This window comes from Lontra canadensis, unplaced genomic scaffold (genome assembly GCF_010015895.1).
Source record: "Lontra canadensis isolate GAN:19392208 unplaced genomic scaffold, GSC_riverotter_1.0 scaffold33, whole genome shotgun sequence".
Lineage (NCBI taxonomy): Eukaryota > Metazoa > Chordata > Mammalia > Carnivora > Mustelidae > Lontra > Lontra canadensis.
This window is the reverse complement of record NW_022631027.1, coordinates 6501558-6521225: the sequence shown is the minus strand read 5'-3', so window position 1 is coordinate 6521225 and position 19668 is coordinate 6501558. Positions and strand designations below refer to the sequence as shown.

General features: G+C 35.9%; 1 protein-coding gene across 10 annotated transcripts in view; it reads left to right on the top strand.

Moving 5' to 3' along the window:
* EVI5 (ecotropic viral integration site 5) overlaps positions 1–19668 on the top strand; it is a 188264-nt gene that overhangs the window by 52647 nt on the left and 115949 nt on the right. For all 10 annotated transcript variants that reach the window (XM_032867132.1, XM_032867133.1, XM_032867136.1 and 7 more), the window contains 7 exons: positions 3563–3752; positions 4394–4618; positions 5771–5845; positions 9940–10065; positions 11701–11844; positions 13143–13232; positions 13445–13542. In XM_032867132.1, the coding sequence (XP_032723023.1) occupies positions 3563–3752; positions 4394–4618; positions 5771–5845; positions 9940–10065; positions 11701–11844; positions 13143–13232; positions 13445–13542 (948 nt within the window). The remainder of the gene's footprint in view (positions 1–3562; positions 3753–4393; positions 4619–5770; positions 5846–9939; positions 10066–11700; positions 11845–13142; positions 13233–13444; positions 13543–19668) is intronic.

The following is a 19668-nucleotide window of genomic DNA, read 5'->3' as shown; positions in this document are numbered from 1 at the left end:
TTTCACTTTCTTGATGGCATCCAGGAAGGTGGGAAACATTTTTTAATTTTGTTAAGTTCAGTTTGTGTGTGTGTATGTGTGTGTGTGTATTGATTTATTTAGTCACTTGTGCTTTTGGTGTCATATTTAAGAAGGCTTTACCTAACCCAGAGTCATGAGGACTTACTCCTGTTTTTTCTTCTATACTACACTGTTCTTGAACTTAATATATGCAGAATCATGTAGTATATGCTTTTTTGCATCTGGCTTATTTCACTCAACCTAACATTTATAAGATTCGTCTGTGTTATTATATGTATCAGCAGTTTGTTTCTTTTTATCACGGAGTAATATTGCAATGAATAAATACATCATAATTTGATCGCTTATTTTTTCTGGATATTTGGTTGTTTCTGGGTTTTAACTATTATGAATAAAGCTTCTGTGAACTTCAAGTCTTTCTCTTGTTGGATCATGTGAAAATGTATTTAGTTCTAAAAGGTGGTTGAAGTATGACATCAGTATATGACACTTATGATTACTCCCATCCTAGGCAACACTTGTTATGGTCAATCTATAAAATTGTAGTCATTCTACTGTGTACATAGTTTGATTTTAACTTGCATTTTTCTGACTAACGATGTCCCATTGCTTATTGGCCACTTGATTATCTTGTTTTGTAAAGTATCACTTTCAGTCTCTTACTCATTTAAACAGCTATGTTTTTTGCCTTCTGAATTATTGATTTTAAGAGTTCTTTGTATATTCTGGATACTAATCTTTTGTTAGATATATATGTTGAGAACATTTTTTTCCCCAGTGGAAAAAAAAGTGGCTTACCTTTTCATTTTCTCAGGGGTATCATCTGAAGAGCAGAGTTTTTAAGTTTGATAAAGTCCACTTTATTTTTTAATCAGTTTTCTCTTTTATGGTTAGTGTTTCCTTGTGTCTCATTAACACATTTTGTCTCCTTCAGGGTTGTAAAGGCTTTTTCCTGTTTTCTTCAAGGAGTTTTAGTAGTTTTAACTTTTATATTCATGGCTGTTGTTCATTTGAGTCATTTTTGTATGTCCTATGAGTTAAGGCAGGGACAGTATTTTAAATAACATATCTTTATTTGTTATACTTCATTTATACATTTTTCTTACAGTTCTGTGTATTTTTTTAGTGTTATTTCACTGTCCTCTGAAGATAAACTACTTTACTCTCTTCTTTAACTCATTCATGATTGTACTTGGCATTCCTGCTTTTACCAGAAGTTACAGCTTGGCAATCTCTGAGACCTTTCAGACTCTAAAAGCCTTCTGTTTTAAGCACTTTTTCATCTATACTTCCATTATATCTCAAAGTTATATTTAGCTTAGGAAATATTATTTTCTTTTTAACTGCATGTCTCTCTATTGATGGTAGTACTGTAGTTTAATTACTTGGCATATAGCAAGCACTCAATGAATAATGAACTGAAATACAGGACTTAGGTTCAAGTTGTTTCAGTAAAGTTTATTTCTCTATCCCATTTAGAGTTCTGAGGGATTAGACTCATACATAAAAGTATTTACATATATATACTAATTTTTCCATAGGATATATTGTGGACTTACTGAAATAGTATCTAGGGAAAAAACAGTGTTTTAGTAAACATCATTATTTTTTTCTAATAAAGAATATAGCAAATAGTTGGCCCGTAAGTAGCTTGGTTGTAAAAATGTTTCTATTTCTATCAATATTTTGGACATTTTTTAATAAATTATTATTGAAATGGAAATGTATTAAATTATCCCATCAATAAGGTTAGAATTTGTTCAGTTTGTGTTACTATGTTGTATTATTGAATATGACATATTTGGGATTTGAAGTTTTTAATATGGGAATTTTGATTTTATTTCAACTCAGTCAATATTTATTTACTTTGAATAAAGTTAAATGTCTCAGGGATATAAGGATGAGTAAGTTATAACTCTCCCATACAAAGGGTGTTTCTGTAGTCTGTTTAGTAGGGTTTGGCACATACGTATCTTTTCTTTATTGGTTTTTATTTATCTTAAATTACTACTGGGAGCATTTCTTATATCCTAAGCAGATGACTTTCTGAAGAAATTACTGAAAGTAAATAGTAGCCATGTTAAAAACAAATAGATCTTTTAGGACCCTTATTTGAATGACATGTAATTTACATCTTTATAGTGATGGAGCCACATTTTCCAACCTTTCTTTATAGACTGTTTCTTTATGAAAGAAATAATGGGTTTGATGTTGTGGTGAGTCATGAAATTGGTCTCTGAAATTATCTTAATTCATCTTTCAACAGATAAGAAAACACAAAGGTGATAGGGCCTTAAGAGTGAAGAAGTCTTAGTTTGAGAGTGCGAACCCAGTGATAAATAACAGCTGTTAGAGGCCTGAGTTTTTGAGAGAGAGCAGGGATTGTGGAGATGGAGTGGATTAAAGTTTTCCATCTAAAGGAAGAAGCTCTTACTTTGCTATACCTTGTTGTTCCTATGCAGAAATATGGGTCTGGTTTTGCCCTGTCTTTTTATTTTTCAAGAGAATCCCCAGAATTGTAAATAAATATAAATATATATGTATATAAACAAATAAGTGAAATCTTCTAATTTTATTATTAATAATTGTTGAATTTATACAAACACTGCATGGCCAAACAAAACACTTTGGGCAGATTTATATGTGGGTAGAGAAAAATAAAAAGAGAGAAGGGATTTGTATGATTTGTATGGCTCTGCCTTGCTTTTTTCTAGCCCAGGACATATTCTAAACATGTTAGAATTAGTTCTTTCATAGAATTTTTATACCTGTTCCAACTGTAGTTTCTTTTTTCCTGAAGCCCCTTTCCCCAACTATATTTCTTACCAGATTTCTCCTAATTTGTATTTTTAGTGGAGATGAAGGGAAATTATGATGGGACTAATAGCACTAAAATATTTAACATAATTTATTATCAAGTTCTGAAATTGTGGGGCGCCTAGTGACTCAGTCAGTTATGCATCCAACTGTTGGTTTCGGCTCAGCTCATGATTTCAGGGATGTGAGATCAAGCCTCACATCAGTCTCTGTGCTCAGTGAGAGTGTAGAGTCAGCTCAAGAGTCTTATGTCCTGGGGCACCTGGGTGGCTCAGTGGATTAAAACCTCTGTCTTCAGCTCAGGGCATGATCCCAGGGTCCAGGAATCGAGCCCCGCATCGCATCGGGCTCTCTGCTCAGCAGGGAGCCTGCTTCCCTTCTCTCTCTGCCTGCCTCTGCCTACTTGGCGATCTCTCTCTGTCAAATAAATAAATAAAATCTTAAAAAAAAAAAGTCTTAACGTCCTTCCTCTCCCTACCTTGCTGCCTCACCCCGGCTCTCTCTCTCTGTCTCTCAGATAAATAAATAGTCTTTAAAATTTTTTTGAAATTGCTATGCTTAGATGAAAAAAAAATATAGCAGTAATTTTACTGATGCCAATCAGATATTATTGAAATTATGCATATTCTAAAACCATGGCTATAGTGAAGCTCTAAGTATCATCATTGCTTCATCTAGTGTCACTGTGAAATTAGATCTTGAGCAGTTTTTAATTATGTTTTAGATTATTAGAGACGGATAGTAAGTCTTTAAGATCTGTAAATGGGTCAAGAAGAAACAGTGGCTCCTCCCTTGTATCAAGTTCATCAGCCTCTAGCAACCTCAGCCACCTTGAAGAAGATTCTTGGATTCTTTGGGGAAGAATTGTTAATGAATGGGAAGATGTACGCAAAAAGAAGGAAAAGCAAGTTAAGGTATTCATATTCCTTGTTGAAGTTCTTCCTCTTATTCCAAAGGGGCATGATGGCATGGATTAATAGAAGATTTAAAAAAAATCAGATTCTAGTACTTTGCAAGTGCTGTAATAAAGAGCTCTACTTTATATGTTTTCATATTAAAGTTTTAACTTACAGATATCAGTTTTTATAGATGTCTCCTAATGGTAGAAATATATAACTGAAAATTATTTTGGAGATTAAATCCTTGCATTTTATACATTCAGGAATGAAGTTGTACCATCTGACATCTTTGAATTATTGTTATTTTACTTTTTTTTGCCTAAAACACCTCTTTGAAAGGTAATGGTTACTGTGCTTTCATTCACAGCTCTGCAGATTATCAGTTACTTCCTTAATAGCTTTAGAGGCCATACTTTGGGAGAAATGTCAAGAATTTATCCATGGGATCGTAGCTCTCTGACCAGAATAGGACACACCCAAGGGCCAAGTCTTAGCCTTGGGTAAAAGGTTCCTTAGTCTTAAGAGTAGCTTTGTGAATTATAAATTTGATAAAGTGTTCCACCCCATTCCAACCCCCTGTAAATCTTCTTTGGCTTTTAAGGTAGGAGACTTAAATGGTTCATTTAAAAATTTTTATTTTACTTTTTTATTTTTAGGAGCTTGTTCGTAAAGGGATACCCCACCACTTTAGAGCAATAGTTTGGCAACTTTTGTGCAGTGCACAAAGTATGCCAATTAAGGATCAGTATTCAGAACTCCTGAAAATGACCTCACCGTGTGAAAAATTGATCAGAAGGGACATTGCTAGAACTTACCCTGAACACAACTTTTTTAAGGAAAAAGATAGCCTTGGACAGGAGGTTTTATTTAATGTAATGAAGGTAAGTTCTATTTATTCATTTTTTGAAATGAATTCTCAGAAGATTGAAATTATACGTATAATGAAGCATAAACCTTCAGCACAATAAGGAGTTTCTTTTGCAAAAATTTGTTGCTAGCCTAATTTTTGCTTTATTTTTGATGCTACATTACTGTCTAGTTTGGAGAACTTAGGAAATCCATCACTTTACTTAGTACTAGTTGGTTGAAATCAAATAACCTGTAAATCACTATACACCATAGAAAGATCATCTGTGAAATAAATAATTTATCTTCTGTGAGTTTTACAATCCAGAACAAAATTTTCTGCTTACTGTGGCCAGCACTGTTAAAATTTCTTAGCCCTTAAAAGTGTTTGCCATTGTAATTTTTTCTTTCAATATTGCCCTTTTTCTTCTCATAATCCTTTCCCTTTCAACTACCTCTGTAAAATACTGATTTCTTCTTAAACCATTTCAGTTTTTCCAGTGCTTTACCATAACCTTACTCTGGTTTTATCTCAGATAAACATTTTTTAAACTTTGTTACTTCACTGAGTACAGATTCCTTTATTTTCTTGTCCTTAGGACCCGTCAATTTCTAATTGGGAAATTGTCAAAAGAAAATTTTATATAATCATTTACTTTTATATTTATATATTTATGTAATACTTTATAAATATTTAATATTTAATTAAATATAAATATTTAATTTTTATTATTAACTATTTAACAAATATTTAAATATTTAATTAAATATATTTAATATAATATTTATAAATATTTATAAATTTATATAATAAATCATCTACTTTATAAACAATTGTAGGATAGCCTGTATAACAGCAAGCAAAAGCTTTTCTAAGAAAAATGGTCTTGGGGCGCCTGGGTGGCTCAGTGGGTTAAAGCCTCTGCCTTCAGCTCAGGTCATGATCTCAGGGTCCTGGGATCGAGCCCCGCATCGGGCTCTCTGCTCAGCTGGAAGCCTGCTTCCTCCTCTTTCTCTCTCTGTCTGCCTCTCTGTCTACTTGTGATTTCTGTCTGTCAAATAAATAAATAAAATCTTTAAAAAAAAAAAGAAAAAGAAAAATGGTCTTTACTCCACTATGTCATGATTTTTTGGTTTTTAGAGAAGGAAGATATGTTAAAGTATTCTGAACGTTTTTTACTTTTTAGGCCTATTCTTTAGTGGATCGTGAGGTTGGTTACTGTCAAGGAAGCGCTTTTATAGTTGGATTGTTGCTTATGCAGGTAAGTTAGTACAAGTATTAAATGTCTGATTAAGTTCTTTATTGAAATTGGAGTAGAGAATTTAAAAATCATCCTTGTTTTTATTTAGCATTAGATAGTGGGAATTTTTCCCTAGGCATAATTTAAATAGGAATATTTAGTTTGCCGTTTAAAATATTAAAAGTGTTGAAAATAACATATAAACAATAATATCCTGCTACTAAACAAAATTTCAGCTTCTTGGTATCTACATTTGGACCATAATATTCCACTAAAGCCTGTATCTACTTTTAAATCTTAACTTATATGTCAATATTTAATAAAAACTCATCTTTTCTGAACCAAGGAGGACATGACTGAAGTGTTGGTATAAAAATCTTACTAGTATCATTCATCTTTGCAAATTTACACAGAAATTTTGGTTGTCATAGAGTTGAGAGCTTGTTATGCCTATCTTGTTATAGGCTCTAAAATAGAGATCCTTAGTTACTCTTACTGTCCCGGAGATATAACCTATATTTCCATTACAGGCGAATAATTTTGGAGTGGGTTTGGGTGGGTTGTTTTCAGAGTTAGGGACAGGGTCATCAGTTTATTTCGTAGAAGGGAAATGGCAAGTAGTGTTTTCTTTTCACCTTTGTTGAAATTTTTTTCTCAAGTCCATCATATTCTATATTATTCTCACACTAAAATGTAATCTGAAGAGAAACCTTGGAGATAGCTTGATTTGAGTCATGTATATATATACGTGCTGGTTTTTGCATCTCAATACTGCCCTGAATTCTTTGAATGTGGACTAGATTATTTAATCTCTCTCTGAGCTTTAATTAGGTAATACTGTCTACTTTAAGATTCATTGTGAGGTCTCATGAGATAATAAATATAAAAACCCATTATGATGTTTGCCACATAGTAGACATTCAATAAAAGTTCAGGGACTTGCCCAAGATCACTTTTCTTAGTAGATAAAAGCAGAGTAGGAATCTGAAACTCTTCCCTTATACTTTCTTCAATTTCCCAACAGTTCTGCCTGAGTTTTAAAGGTCTGTAATTGTCACACTACTTTTCTGAGTAAAAAAACCTGATGTTAGAGACACTGATGTCAGATGTCCATTTCTAGGTGACACTGGATTGTAAATAATAAAAACAAAACTAGATTTGTTAATATCGAGGTATAAAGGTTTTGTACAATTGTGATTTTTCCTAATTTGGAATTGTTAATATTGGTAGGATTTTTACTGTTGAACTCAAGCATTCCTATTATCATTCCAGTGATTTTTTTTTTCATAATTCTATGCCTTTTACTTTCATATTAGCTCCAAAATAATCTTTCTGTAGTCATTTCTATTGAGGATTTAAAGAGCAGTTTTTGGGGCGCTTGGGTGGCTCCGTGGGTTAAAGCCTCTGCCTTTGGCTCGGGTCATGATCCCAGGGTCTTGGGATCAAGCCCCGCATCAGGCTCTCTGCTCGGTGGGGAGCCTGCTTCCCTTTCTCTCTGTCTCTGCCTGCCTCTCTGCCTACTTGTGACCTCTGTCTGTCAAATGAATGAATAAATCTTTAAAAAAAAAAAATAATAGCAGCCTTTCCTACCTGAGTTAGGAATCTCAAATCAGCAGACCTTGCTCTGTAGGAATCCTCAGGAGCGATCACATTTTCCTTCAGGATACTGTAGGCTGGTAGTGGTACTTTTATTTAGTGATGAATTTACTTAGCTAGTATTGTCAGTGGCAGCTAATACATTACCATAGTAATAATTTTCTAGCCCAGGGTTATAAGCTAGAAAGCATGGTGCAGCCAGATTCAAAAGCACGCCGTCTTTGTTTCTAAAGCTTATTCTGTTATACCCTTTGCTGTATTGCCTCTAACAGCTTGGCTACACAACTTGGAGTCTGAGAAAATTTTTTTGCGAAGTTAGCGTAATTAGTACACGTTGTTTTAAAATAGCTAAAAGTGGGGGTACCTGGATGGCTCAGTGGGCTAAAGCCTCTGCCTTCAGCTCAGGTATGATCTCAGGGTCCTGGGATTGAGCCCTGCATTGGGCTCTCTGCTCAATGGGGAGCCTGCTTCCCTTCCTCTCTCTCTGCCTACTTGTGATCTCTGTCAAATAAATAAATAAAATCTTTAAAAAAAATAAAATAGCTAAAATTGCTGGATATATGCTTTGTGTGTGTGTGTGTGTGTGTGTGTATATATATACATATATATATATATTTTAAGGTTCATTTGTTTATTTAGAGCTAGGAGAGGTGTGGCAGAGGGAGAGAGAGCGCATAAGAGAGGAGAGGTCAGAGGGAGAAGCAGACTCCCCGCTGAGCAGGGAGCCCAGGACTCCAGGATCATGACCTGAGCCAGAAGCAGTTTCTCAACCAACTGAGCCATTCAGATGCCTGCTTTGTGTATATTTTAATACTCCTATAAAATTAGGTATATTTTTGTCCCTGTTAGACCTTTGCAAAAGGCGTGGGTTCTTGTTAAGTCAGCGTCTTGGAGAAAGTATGTAGTAGTGCAATTGATGTGAGATTCAAGGGCCCAGATTCTAAAAGAAATGAGTGGCTATAAAACAACTAGGTGATTGTTCTTCATATTTATATTTTACTTGGTATCACACTTTTTCATTTTGCGACCATTGTTTCAGTCTTTTTGAGAATGGCCCACTGATTTTTTTTCTTTTTTGGGCTTTTATTCAATTAATTCAGCTTTACTTTTTAAAACACACTGTCAGTTCCCATATCAGTACTATTGCAGAGGAGGAAGAGAATGAAACTTTTTTTGGTATGTTCTGAAAAGAAAAAATTCTTATAAGACAAAAAAATTTATATTCCCACTGTGACTAGAATGAGGGGTGGTAGGGGCAGAATGCTAAGGGGAAGATAGTGGGAGGAGAAGAGGTTAGAGAAGTAGTAAGGGGTCATGTAATGTAGGATCTTGTAAGGATTTTGGCTTTTACTGAGGATATAAGCCACTGGAGTATTTTGAGCAGTAGAGTGAAATGATCTAATTCATGCTTTGAAAGGATCACTCTGGCAGCTCCACGCTGTATGGGGAATAGACAGTTAGGAAGGAAGCACAGGGAGGTGGCAGCGTGCCCCATGAATAATGTAGGAAAAATAACTGGGTTCAGAGCCAATGGCCAGGAAAGAATTGTTGAGATGTCTTTGGTACAAAAGATGGTTTTATTAAAACACAGGAACGGGACCCATGGGCAGAAAGAGTTGCACTGGGGTCATGAGGAGTGGCGCATTGTATACTTTCAAGTTGGGAGGGGTTAGGGATAGTGTAAGTCTCTAAGGAATTTTGGAAATAAGGTTTCCAGAACCTTGAGGGGGCTAGCTTGTTGAAAGTTTTCACATCTCACATCTCAAATGTCCACATCCTTTCAGTGGCTTCTAAAACCCTATGTAATTTGGTTCCCTGTATTTCTCCTTCATAACCTAACCGCCACTTGTAGAATTCCTCCTAATTAGTAGTCTCCTATTTTCTGTTCCTTGAACATGCCAATTGTGATTCTACTTCAAGGTCTTGTGTTATTCATTCTCCCAGCACTGTTCTTTCCTTAGTTGCTCCCTCTTTCCTCAGTTGCTCCCTTATTTCTTCATTATTCTGTTCAAGTGCTTTCTTATCAAGGGGCTTTCCTTAATCTGCCTAAATAAGTAGCAGTGTATTTTCCAGCATTTCCTGTTACCCTACTCTGTTTTATTTCTGTAGCACTCAAAACCATCTGGCTTACATATTAATTGATTTATTACATATATTGTCTCTCTACCCCCAGTAGGATGTTCAAGTTCCATGAGGGTAAAGTGTTTATTTTGTTCACTGGTCTGTACCCAGAACAACAGAAGTATCTGGCTCTAAATGAATATTGGTTGATTGAATTCATGAGTTGGGCAAGTGAGGCAGTTAGTCTCACAGGATATAAGATTTATTTGACTTCTCATTCTAAGAATGGGAGATTAGAACCTTTTGATTCCTCCTTCATTGTTCTTAACATTGTATCACATGGCCCCTGAAAACAGTGTTTATATAAAGATGAGGGGTACTTAGTTTAAATAGAATTTAGCTTATTTGTGTATCACAGAACATTAACCTGTTTGCCTTTTTTTCCCCTCCTAATGTAGATGCCAGAAGAAGAAGCTTTCTGTGTATTTGTTAAATTAATGCAAGATTATAGACTTCGTGAACTTTTTAAACCAAGTATGGCAGAATTGGGGCTTTGTATGTACCAGTTTGAATGCATGATACAGGTAAAATTGTAGTGTTAACAAAAAGGCATATTGCCTTTATATTTGCATCATCCTGGTTTGAGTGACAACTAAGCAAATTTAATGTTAAAAGCATTATAGCAATTGAAAAATTAGTGTTTTAATCATGTGATCATTTGTTGATTGGTTAACACAGTAGGCCTACTTTCTAGTTAGATGCTGTTTGCAAGTAGATCACAGTCTGGAACTTGACTGCAGTTTTCATATTCAGACTTTAAGCATTTGTGCCAAATCTGTCACAACCACATTGCCTAAATGCATGAGTTTCCTTTTTATGCCCTATTGTATTCTATTGTTACGTAGACTGTGCTGTCATAGGAACTCATGACATGACACTGACATCCCTTAATTTCCTTTGAGACTTGTCTGTTCTGGTTCTTTCAGTCATTTCTCCTGCCTTTCCCTTTTTATCTCACTCTTTTGCTAGCCTGTAATCTTTTCTTAAGGCTTTTACGTTGCTAGTTTAAGACCGAGAGTCTAGTGACTGTGTGAGGGTGTATAGAAGAGGAGGAGAGGAATCAAAATCAAGTGAAAAATATTTTTTGCAATATTTTGCCCTTCTGGAGTTAATTTACATATATATGTAGTAGACTAAGATATATATATTATTAACTAATACATATATATTATATAAATTAGGTTACTGTATTATCTGGTAATATAGTGGTATAAATATTTTCATTTACTTAAATTTCAGTTAGATAAGCAGAACTTTAAGAATTTGGTTAATGATTCAGCTGACATAAGAGCTTTTTACATTTTGCAAGTCTCCTTTCCCGGGGCAGCCTTACCTATAAGAATTTCAAAATCCTTACTTCTGTATGTGTCGGGGGGAAAAAAGGGATATGCAAAATGTTGGCACATTTTAAAGAAAATGACAAAGTAGGTCTTGAGATGATTCTTAATTAAGTTTTTCTTTCTGAAATGGTAGGACTTTTTTAAAAAAGATTTTATTTACTTATTTGAGAGAGCGTGCGAGTGCGCATGAGGAGTGGGGAGGAGTAGAGGGAAAGGGAGAAGCGGACTCCCTGCTCAGCAGGGAGCTCATTGTGGGACTGGGAGTTCAGACCTGACCTGAGCTATCCAGGCACCCACGTAGGCTCATTTTTAACCAACCTTAACCTCTCTTGGTTTATTTTCAGTTAATGTGTCATTTTTGTTTTGAATCATTAGAATTGAGGAAGCATCTGTATTTCAGGTGAGAGGGTAGGAGGGTAAGGATAGGTAATCAAAGGTAGGTAGATAGTACCTGAAAGTATTTGAGCATAGCATTTCCTTCCTTTAAAAATTTTTTTGGAATAATTATAGTTTATAGAAAAGTATTGAAAATATCAAGCACCCATGTTCTTACCAACATGATCAAACAAATATTAAAGTTTTATTTACTTGTTTTGTTATTTTTATTAATAAATGTTACAGGTACAGACTAAGTTCTAACTCCCCTTCCCTTCCCCTGATACTAACCATCATCCCGAATGTATCAATTTCTGCATCTTAACTTTTCCAAGTGATGCCTGATCTTCGTGTTTGGTATAGGCTTATCTAGTGTACACAGAGTAATCTGGTTTAAAATGGTCAATCTTACTGTGTTTTAATTAATTCTTTTCTTCTCTTTAGGAGCATCTTCCAGAGCTCTTTGTGCATTTTCAGTCTCAGAGTTTTCATACCTCAATGTACGCATCATCCTGGTTTCTAACGATCTTTCTTACGACTTTTCCATTACCAGTTGCAACAAGGATATTTGATATCTTTATGTCTGAGGTAAGCTAATGGTTAGGCTGAGCAAAGGAATCATTGGGTTAATCATTAGTGCAGGGCAGTGAGGAGAGCAATAAAGGCTATCCATGTGTTCCATACTAAACTACTTACTGGATATTCTCCTTTAAACCTGTAACGACGCTATCAAGTACTGTTAGTACATTTAATGAAAAATGAGGAAGCTGAGACTTAGAGGAAGGTTGAATAGCTTGTCTGTGGACACACAGCACGTAAATAGTGTAGTAACCATTGTTCAAATACAGGCAGTCAAAACCTGGAGCCTACACTCTTTTTTTTTTTTTTTTTTTTTTTGACAGAGAGATCACAAGTAGGCAGAGAGGCAGGCAGAGGGAGAGGAAGGGAAGCAGGCTCCCTGCCAAGCAGAGAGCCCAATGCGGGGCTTGATCCCAGGACCCTGAGATCATGACCTGAGCCGAAGGCAGAGAGAGGCTTTAACCCACTGAGCCACCCAGGCATCCCTGGAACCTACACTCTTAAACGTCTGTATCACCTCCTGATTGGTTCAGTGAGAATTAGTAAAAAGTGAAATTTGCCTTACAGCTAATATGATTGCTCTGCATCTGTTACCAAAAGAGCAAGAAGTATGGAATATAATTAAGTTTCTTCTACTTAATTATATTGCAGGTAGTCCTTTTAATTGTCATTGTCATGTTGTGATCATCCTTTGTCTTTTATTCTGTATTTTGGATGAGAAGGTAGGCAGGTAAGGTTAGGTGACAAACGGTAGATAGCATTTGAAAGTGTTATTAATTATTACTACTAATGGCTGGTTGGCTCAGCCAGGAGAGCATGTGACTCTTGATCTCAGGGTCTTAGAGCTTACTTAAAAAAAATAAGTAAATACATAAATACACAAACACATAAATAGAACATCTTAATCAAACCCACTGTTAATTTTGTTAATCACATCTTGGGAAGATTAGTTTATATTAACTAGTTAAATTAGTTTAGTTTGGAGCCAGCAAACTGTGATTTGTGTACTGACCATCTGGCTCAGGTACCAAATCTGTCCTTCGACTTATTTTTGTAGTTTTCTTGGAACATAGCCACGCTGATTTTTTTGTGTTCTCTCTATCTGCTTTTGGTCTTAGTTGGATGTTTATGACAGTAACCACATAACCCACAAAGCCTTTAATATTTGCTATCTGACTCTTTATAAAAAAAGTTTGCCAGTTTCTAGTAAGATCCCTAAATGTTTACCTTAGTATTCTTTTGAATGATTAATTTTTGTCAATGGAAGAGTAAAATAAATTTGGCTTTATAAAAATGTGTTTCCGCAGGGTTTAGAAATAGTGTTTCGAGTAGGATTAGCACTTCTTCAGATGAATCAGGCAGAACTGATGCAACTTGACATGGAAGGGATGTTACAGGTAGGTCAGTTCATAGTTCCTTGAGTGTCTTCAGATTTTACTGTTAATTAGTTAATAATAAATAAGTTTATAATTATATAAATAACTTTATGTATTTATGTAAATGTATTTATATAAATTTATGGTTATATAAATAACTAAGTTTATAGTTAATAATAAATAACTAAAACACTAAGTAGTTCTTGTACTTTTCTTTGATTGTGTTTTATTAGCACTTTCAGAAGGTCATTCCACATCAGTTTGATGGTGGTCCAGACAAATTAATCCAGGCAGCTTACCAAGTCAAATATAACTCAAAAAAAATGAAAAAGTAAGTATTTTATAATTTTGGTGTTTAGTCATGGTTATTTGTTGAAGCATATAGAAGAATAAATAGAAGTATCAAAATAGTCCAGTGATAAGTACAGTATTCTTCCTCAGTTTATAGAACAGTAGAACTTTATTTGGTGGTACTGGTTTCAATATAACATAAATTTAATGTTGGAATTTCGCACGTCTCTTAGTAGTGGTGCTTGGGACCATTATGTATTACCTGTGAAACTTCTCTTTCCCATTCTACATTGACTGGAATTAGGCATCTGGTAAATGTATAGCTATGATTGTACTGTTATTTATTTATTTATTTATTTTTTAAAAAGATTTTATTTATTTGACAGACAGAGATCATAGGTAGGCAGGCAGGCAGAGAGAGAGAGGAGGAAGCAGGCTCCCCACTGAGGAGAGAGCCTGATGTGGGGCTTGATCCCAGGACCCTGGGATCATGACCTGAGCAGAAGGCAGAGGCTTTAACCCACTGAGCCACCCCGGTGCCCCGATTGTGCTATTATTTTGAAAACCACTTCTGTGGTGTGATCTAACTTCACTGACATTCTTTTCTGCTCAGCCCCAGAGTGTCACTTAAGTTCAGGATTAGCCTAACCAACAAGATAAGCATGAAGCATAGATTGAAAGTTTAAGTTTTTATTTTATTGTGTATTATTTTCTTTCTTTCTTTCTTTCTTTCTTTTTTTTAAGATTTTATTTATTTATTTGACAGAGATCACAAGTAGGCAGAGAGGCAGGCAGAGAGGCAGGCAGAGAGAGAGGAGGAAGCAGGCTCCCCGTTAAGTTGAGAGCCCGATGCGGGGCTCGATCCCAGGACCTGGGACCATGACCTGAGCCAAAGGCAGAGGCTTTAACCCACTGAGCCACCCAGGTGCCCCTGTGTATTATTTTCTAATGAAACTTTTCTTGATACATATTTAATCAAAGTTTAAGGTAACCAGTCTTGGCTCCCAAAGATTAATTTTTCGAAATGTGAAAAAGGTATTAAGAATGACAGCTCTTGTTCCTCCAGTTTCCAGTATTTAAACAAATCTTAGCCAGAGGTCATAATTACTATTCCTGACACTACTTTCTGTGGTACAAGATACTTTAAAATGATAGCAATACTATATGCTAATATTTCTCAGTATCTTCACTGCTGTAACATAAAATTCCATTCAAGTGTAACACATACCCCCATGGATGTTCCTACCCAAGGAAGTATATTAGAATATGAGTGATAATTATGTTATTAAAATTAGCTCTAGCAGGACCTGGGTGGCTCATTCTGAGGTTAAGCATCTGCCTCTGGCTCAGCTCCTGATCTTGGGGTCCTGGGGTTGTGCCCTGCATCAGGCTCTCTGCTCAGCAGGGAGTTTGCTTCTCCCTCTGATCCTCCTCCCCACTTGTGCTTGCTGTCTAGCTCTCTTTCAAATAAATAAATAGAATCTTAAAAATAAATAAATAAAATTAGCTCTAATTTGCAAAAGCAAGCCAATTTATGGGCTTTCACTATTATTAATGAATTACTTGTGAACTCTTTAAATTACATTACACTATGATTTTGAGACATTATTGACCAAAAAGCAATTCTGTTCTTTTTTTTTTTGTTTTGTTTTTTAAAGATTTTATTTATTTATTTGACAGACAGAGAACACAAGTAGGCAGAGAAGCAAGCAGAGAGAGAGAGAGAAGCAGGCTCTGCACTGAGCAGAGAGCCCGATGCAGGGCTTGATCCCAGGACCCTGGGATCATGACCTGAGCCGAAGGCAGAGGCTTTAACCACTGAGCCACCCAGGCGCCCCAGCAATTCTGTTCTATAATTGATAAAACTTTTAGGAGCCATGTCAACTTCCAGCTCTTGGTAAAACCACATTTAAATCACACTAGCAAAAAAAAGAATTTATTTCACTTCAATTACAGAGAACAACATAACTGATTTTCCTTTTGGATTTTATTTATCACTAATATAATTCCATTTCTGAAATTTTAGTTATTCTATTTACTTTTCAAACTTATGACTCTCTAGTTCTTTCACTTTCATTCTCATGCAGTGTCTCTGTTCCAGTTTATGATCTCTACTCTGGTGTTAAATAGCCTTCCTCTGATCCAAATAAGTATACCTTGTCTGATGTCTTGCACCCTGTGTTCATGTAGCCAGGTGCTGGAGAAAATTGCATAAACAAATTGCTGGCATTAAGTTCTATCTCCATTGCCACTTCATGTATATTTTTATTGACCTTGGTTAATTCTCCCATTCCCCATGGGGATTATTTCAAACTTTGTCATTTTTCCCAGATTCTGTCCCATTTTGCCCTATCCAACTCTTTGGCAGGTTATTTTTTTTTTTAAATTTTTATTTTTTTTTGTTATTTTGCTTCTTAATTCATCAGCCATCATTTTTCAAGCACTCTGAACTTCTCCTATGACTTCCAGCTTACAGAGTTAGCCATATTTCTTTTTTTTTCCCTTTTCAGAATATAGTATATCTATGCCTTTACAGGGTTAATTCAGGATGTTGTTTCCATCTCTTGCAGGTCTTTCCTATACTCGCTGTTTCTACTTCTATCTTCATCCCTTCTTTCTGTTTCATTTTCTTCAGTGTACAAAGGTATTTTTGAGTTCTGACTTAAAAACAACAAAATAAAACCTACCTCAACATAGCATTTCATTCTTCTTTTATGAAACTCATTTGTGAAGGAAAGAATGGTTTACTCATTAGCTCCACATCATATTCCATCTGCTATTTTTTTTTTTTTCATTCAGGACATTTTTCAAATATACAGAGAGACACTGGAATAATATCCATAAATATCCATATATCATCAGATTAAACAGTTAATATTCATCTTTTTAAAGTTTTATTTCTTTTTTTTTAAGATTTTGTTTATTTATTTGACAGAGAGAGATCACAAGTAGGCAGAGAGAGAGAGAGAGAGAGAGGAGGAAGCAGGCTCCCTGCCAAGCAGAGAGCCTGATGCGGGACTCGATCCCAGGACCTTGGGATCATGACCTGAGCCAAAGGCAGAGGCCTAACCCACTGAGCCACCCAGGCTGCCCCTAAAGTTTTAATTCTGATATAGTTAACACACAGTGTTAGTTCCAGGTATGCAGTATAGTGATTCTACATTAATATTTTGTCATTTACTTCATCTACTTTCAGACCCCCGCCGAATCCTCTCTTTTGTCCACTCCCTACCTCTCACCTCCTGGGTTTTGGATCCACTTTAAGTACTCCAGGATCATGTATTGCATTAATTGTGTCAGATCAATCTCCTTTAATCTCAAGCACTCCCTCCACTCTTCTTGTATGTCTTGATATATTTGAAGAGTATAAGCTAGTTATTTTGTGGAAGATCCTGTAGTTTGGGTTTTTCTGACATTTCCTTGTGAGTAGATTTAGGTTGTACTTTTTTGGCAGGTACACCAATGATGTATCTTCTCAATTAACCATGCAGTAGGTATGTGCCACTGGTTAATCTCAGAATTGATGATAATATCTCTATAATCACTGGGTTAATAAGGTGATGTCTGCCAAGCTTAACTACTGTAACTTATTACTTTGTCTATTATTGTTTGTTTCCAGATGCTTTGAGATTATATAATATCTTGTTCCTTACCACACCTTCCCTCACCAGATTTACATCCACTTATGATTTTCTCACTCTCTCATTCTTTCTTTCTTAATTGGCATTCTACTGTAAGGAAGAGCTTTTCCTTTTTGCTAATATATTTATTCATTTATTTATATAAGTGTGAATTTGTAGGCTCTTTTTTTATTTGGTGAAGTATAATTCATTACTTTCCATTTGTCCCTGCTTTGTCCAGTAGGAGTCCTTTCAAGCTGACTGTTTTGTCCTTTTGACATATCCCCATGATTCTTTGAGAATTTCCTTATTTTAAGACAACAAAAAGCTCTAGGATCATCTTATGCCTTACCTGCTTCTGCACAGGAGCAAATCATTTCTCCAAAGAGCCTTGATTTCTTTTAGTAAGCCTTTAAAATGCAGCCTGAAGGTAATGGGTAGACACTGAAGCAGTTGGCCTCTGGGAGTGGCATGATCCAAATCAACATTGTAAAAATGTCATCCTGGCAATAGTGTGCAGAAAAGATTGAATTATGAAACTGGCAGCAGAGAGAACAATTAGGAGTATCCTCTGGTAATTAAGGCAAGGTATAATGAAGGCCTAAAAATGCTGCCAATAAAAGAATGGTGTAGCTCTATAGCTACTTTGAAGTCACTTTGTAGAAACCTTATAAGCACACCTTGGCCCACTGATCAAGGTCAATATATCAATAGTGATATCCTGGTGATAATTTGTACCTTGATACAAATGATCAAATGAAAATGGGACTGAAAATGGGACTGACTTCTGTGGTCTTCCTCCAAACCCATAACCTCAGTACAGTCACAAACAAACATAAGAGAAATCCCAGCTGAGGAATATTTTTCAAAATATCTGATCAGTATTCCTCAAACAATCAAGTTCATCAAAAACCTGGAAAGTCTTAGAAATTATCACAGCCAAGAGGAGCCTAAGAAGACGTGGCAACTTAATGTAATGTGATTCCCTGGATGGAACCCTAGAATAGGAAAAGGACATTAGACAAAAATTTAGAGATATGAATTTAGTATGGACTTTAGTTAACAGTGTATCAATATTAGTTTATTAATTGTTACAAATGTACTAATGTAAAATGTTAAACATAGGAGAAATTGGGGACAAGGTATATGGGAACTCTTTACTCTTTTTACTTATTTTGTCGGTGTAAAACTCTTCTCAAAAAACAAAGTTTATTAAAAAACCTCTATCAGTACAGTTGAAGGAGGAATAATATATTTTATTTATTTAGTTATTTATTTTTTTTTTTAAAGATTTTATTTATCTATTTGACAGACAGAGATCACAAGTAGGCAGAGAGGCAGGCAGAGAGAGAGGAAGGGAAGCAGGCTCCCCGCCGAGCAGAGAGCCCGATGCGGGACTCGATCCCAGGACCCTGAGATCATGACCTGAGCCGAAGGCAGCGGCTTAACCCACTGAGCCACCCAGGCGCCCGGAATAATATATTTTAGAGCATTGTTAAGAAAGTTAAATTGAATGTGGTTGTTGACTGAATTGGGAAGCAAGGATTAAATGATGATTTCTAGTATTTTGTTTTAGGCGTATGAGTGAGTAATGATAACATTTATCACCTACACATAACAAAATATTCACTTCAAAGTAGGCACTAGTGAAGACTGTAAACTTCCAGCAGTGTAGCCATTGTTCAAAACATTTTGTACCTCTTTAGAGTCTTCTATAAACTTTTTAGGATGTGCTATCCTTGTAGGTATACTAAAGTAAGAGACATAGTAGTACAGCAGTCAAGGGTGTGACCTTAAGCAAGTTTCTCAATTGTTCTTAGCCTCCAAATGGGCATAACAACCTGCATTAAAAAGTCAGATTTGAGGGAGGATTGTGGGAAGACGGAGTAGAGGGCACCAGGAATCTGTCTCCCACAAAAAAACAGTTGCAGTAGCAGAATCTGATGGGACTGTTTTGGAACCCTGGGGCTTACTATAAACCTTTGAACTTTTAGGGGAAGCCTTCGATGGTGAATTGTGGTTAATTTGGTCAGTTTTAACTCTTAGCACATTAGCACCCCTTAGCACTCTCCTCTACCCTTCAGCCTCATGGTAGGCAGCTGTGCTAGTATTTTTTGAGCAACCTTCATGCAGTTGTGGGAACCAGGGTGGGCAAAAATGACCTTGTCTTGTAGATATCAGGGATCTGTGTGCTCTGATCGGTGGTTGCAGTGCTGTTGCTGATCGTAGGTGCAAGGAAGTGAGCAGCCATTGGTGTTGCACCACTCCCCATTGTTGCAAGTCCCCTCTTCCTCCAGCTGACATAACTGCCAAGAGATTTAAAGGACATTATCCTTTCTCTTCCCTTTATTTTTCTTTCTTTGCCCTTTTGGGAGACGGACAGGAAAGACTGGAACATTAAAAAAACTGCGTATTTGAGGGAAATGGGAAAGTAACTGTGCATGCCCAGGGAAAGTCTCAGAAAAGTCCCGAGACAGTTTACAGCTCAGAACCTGAACTATCAGGTTCATCTTCAGCACAAAGGTAGCCTATAACAATCAACAAGA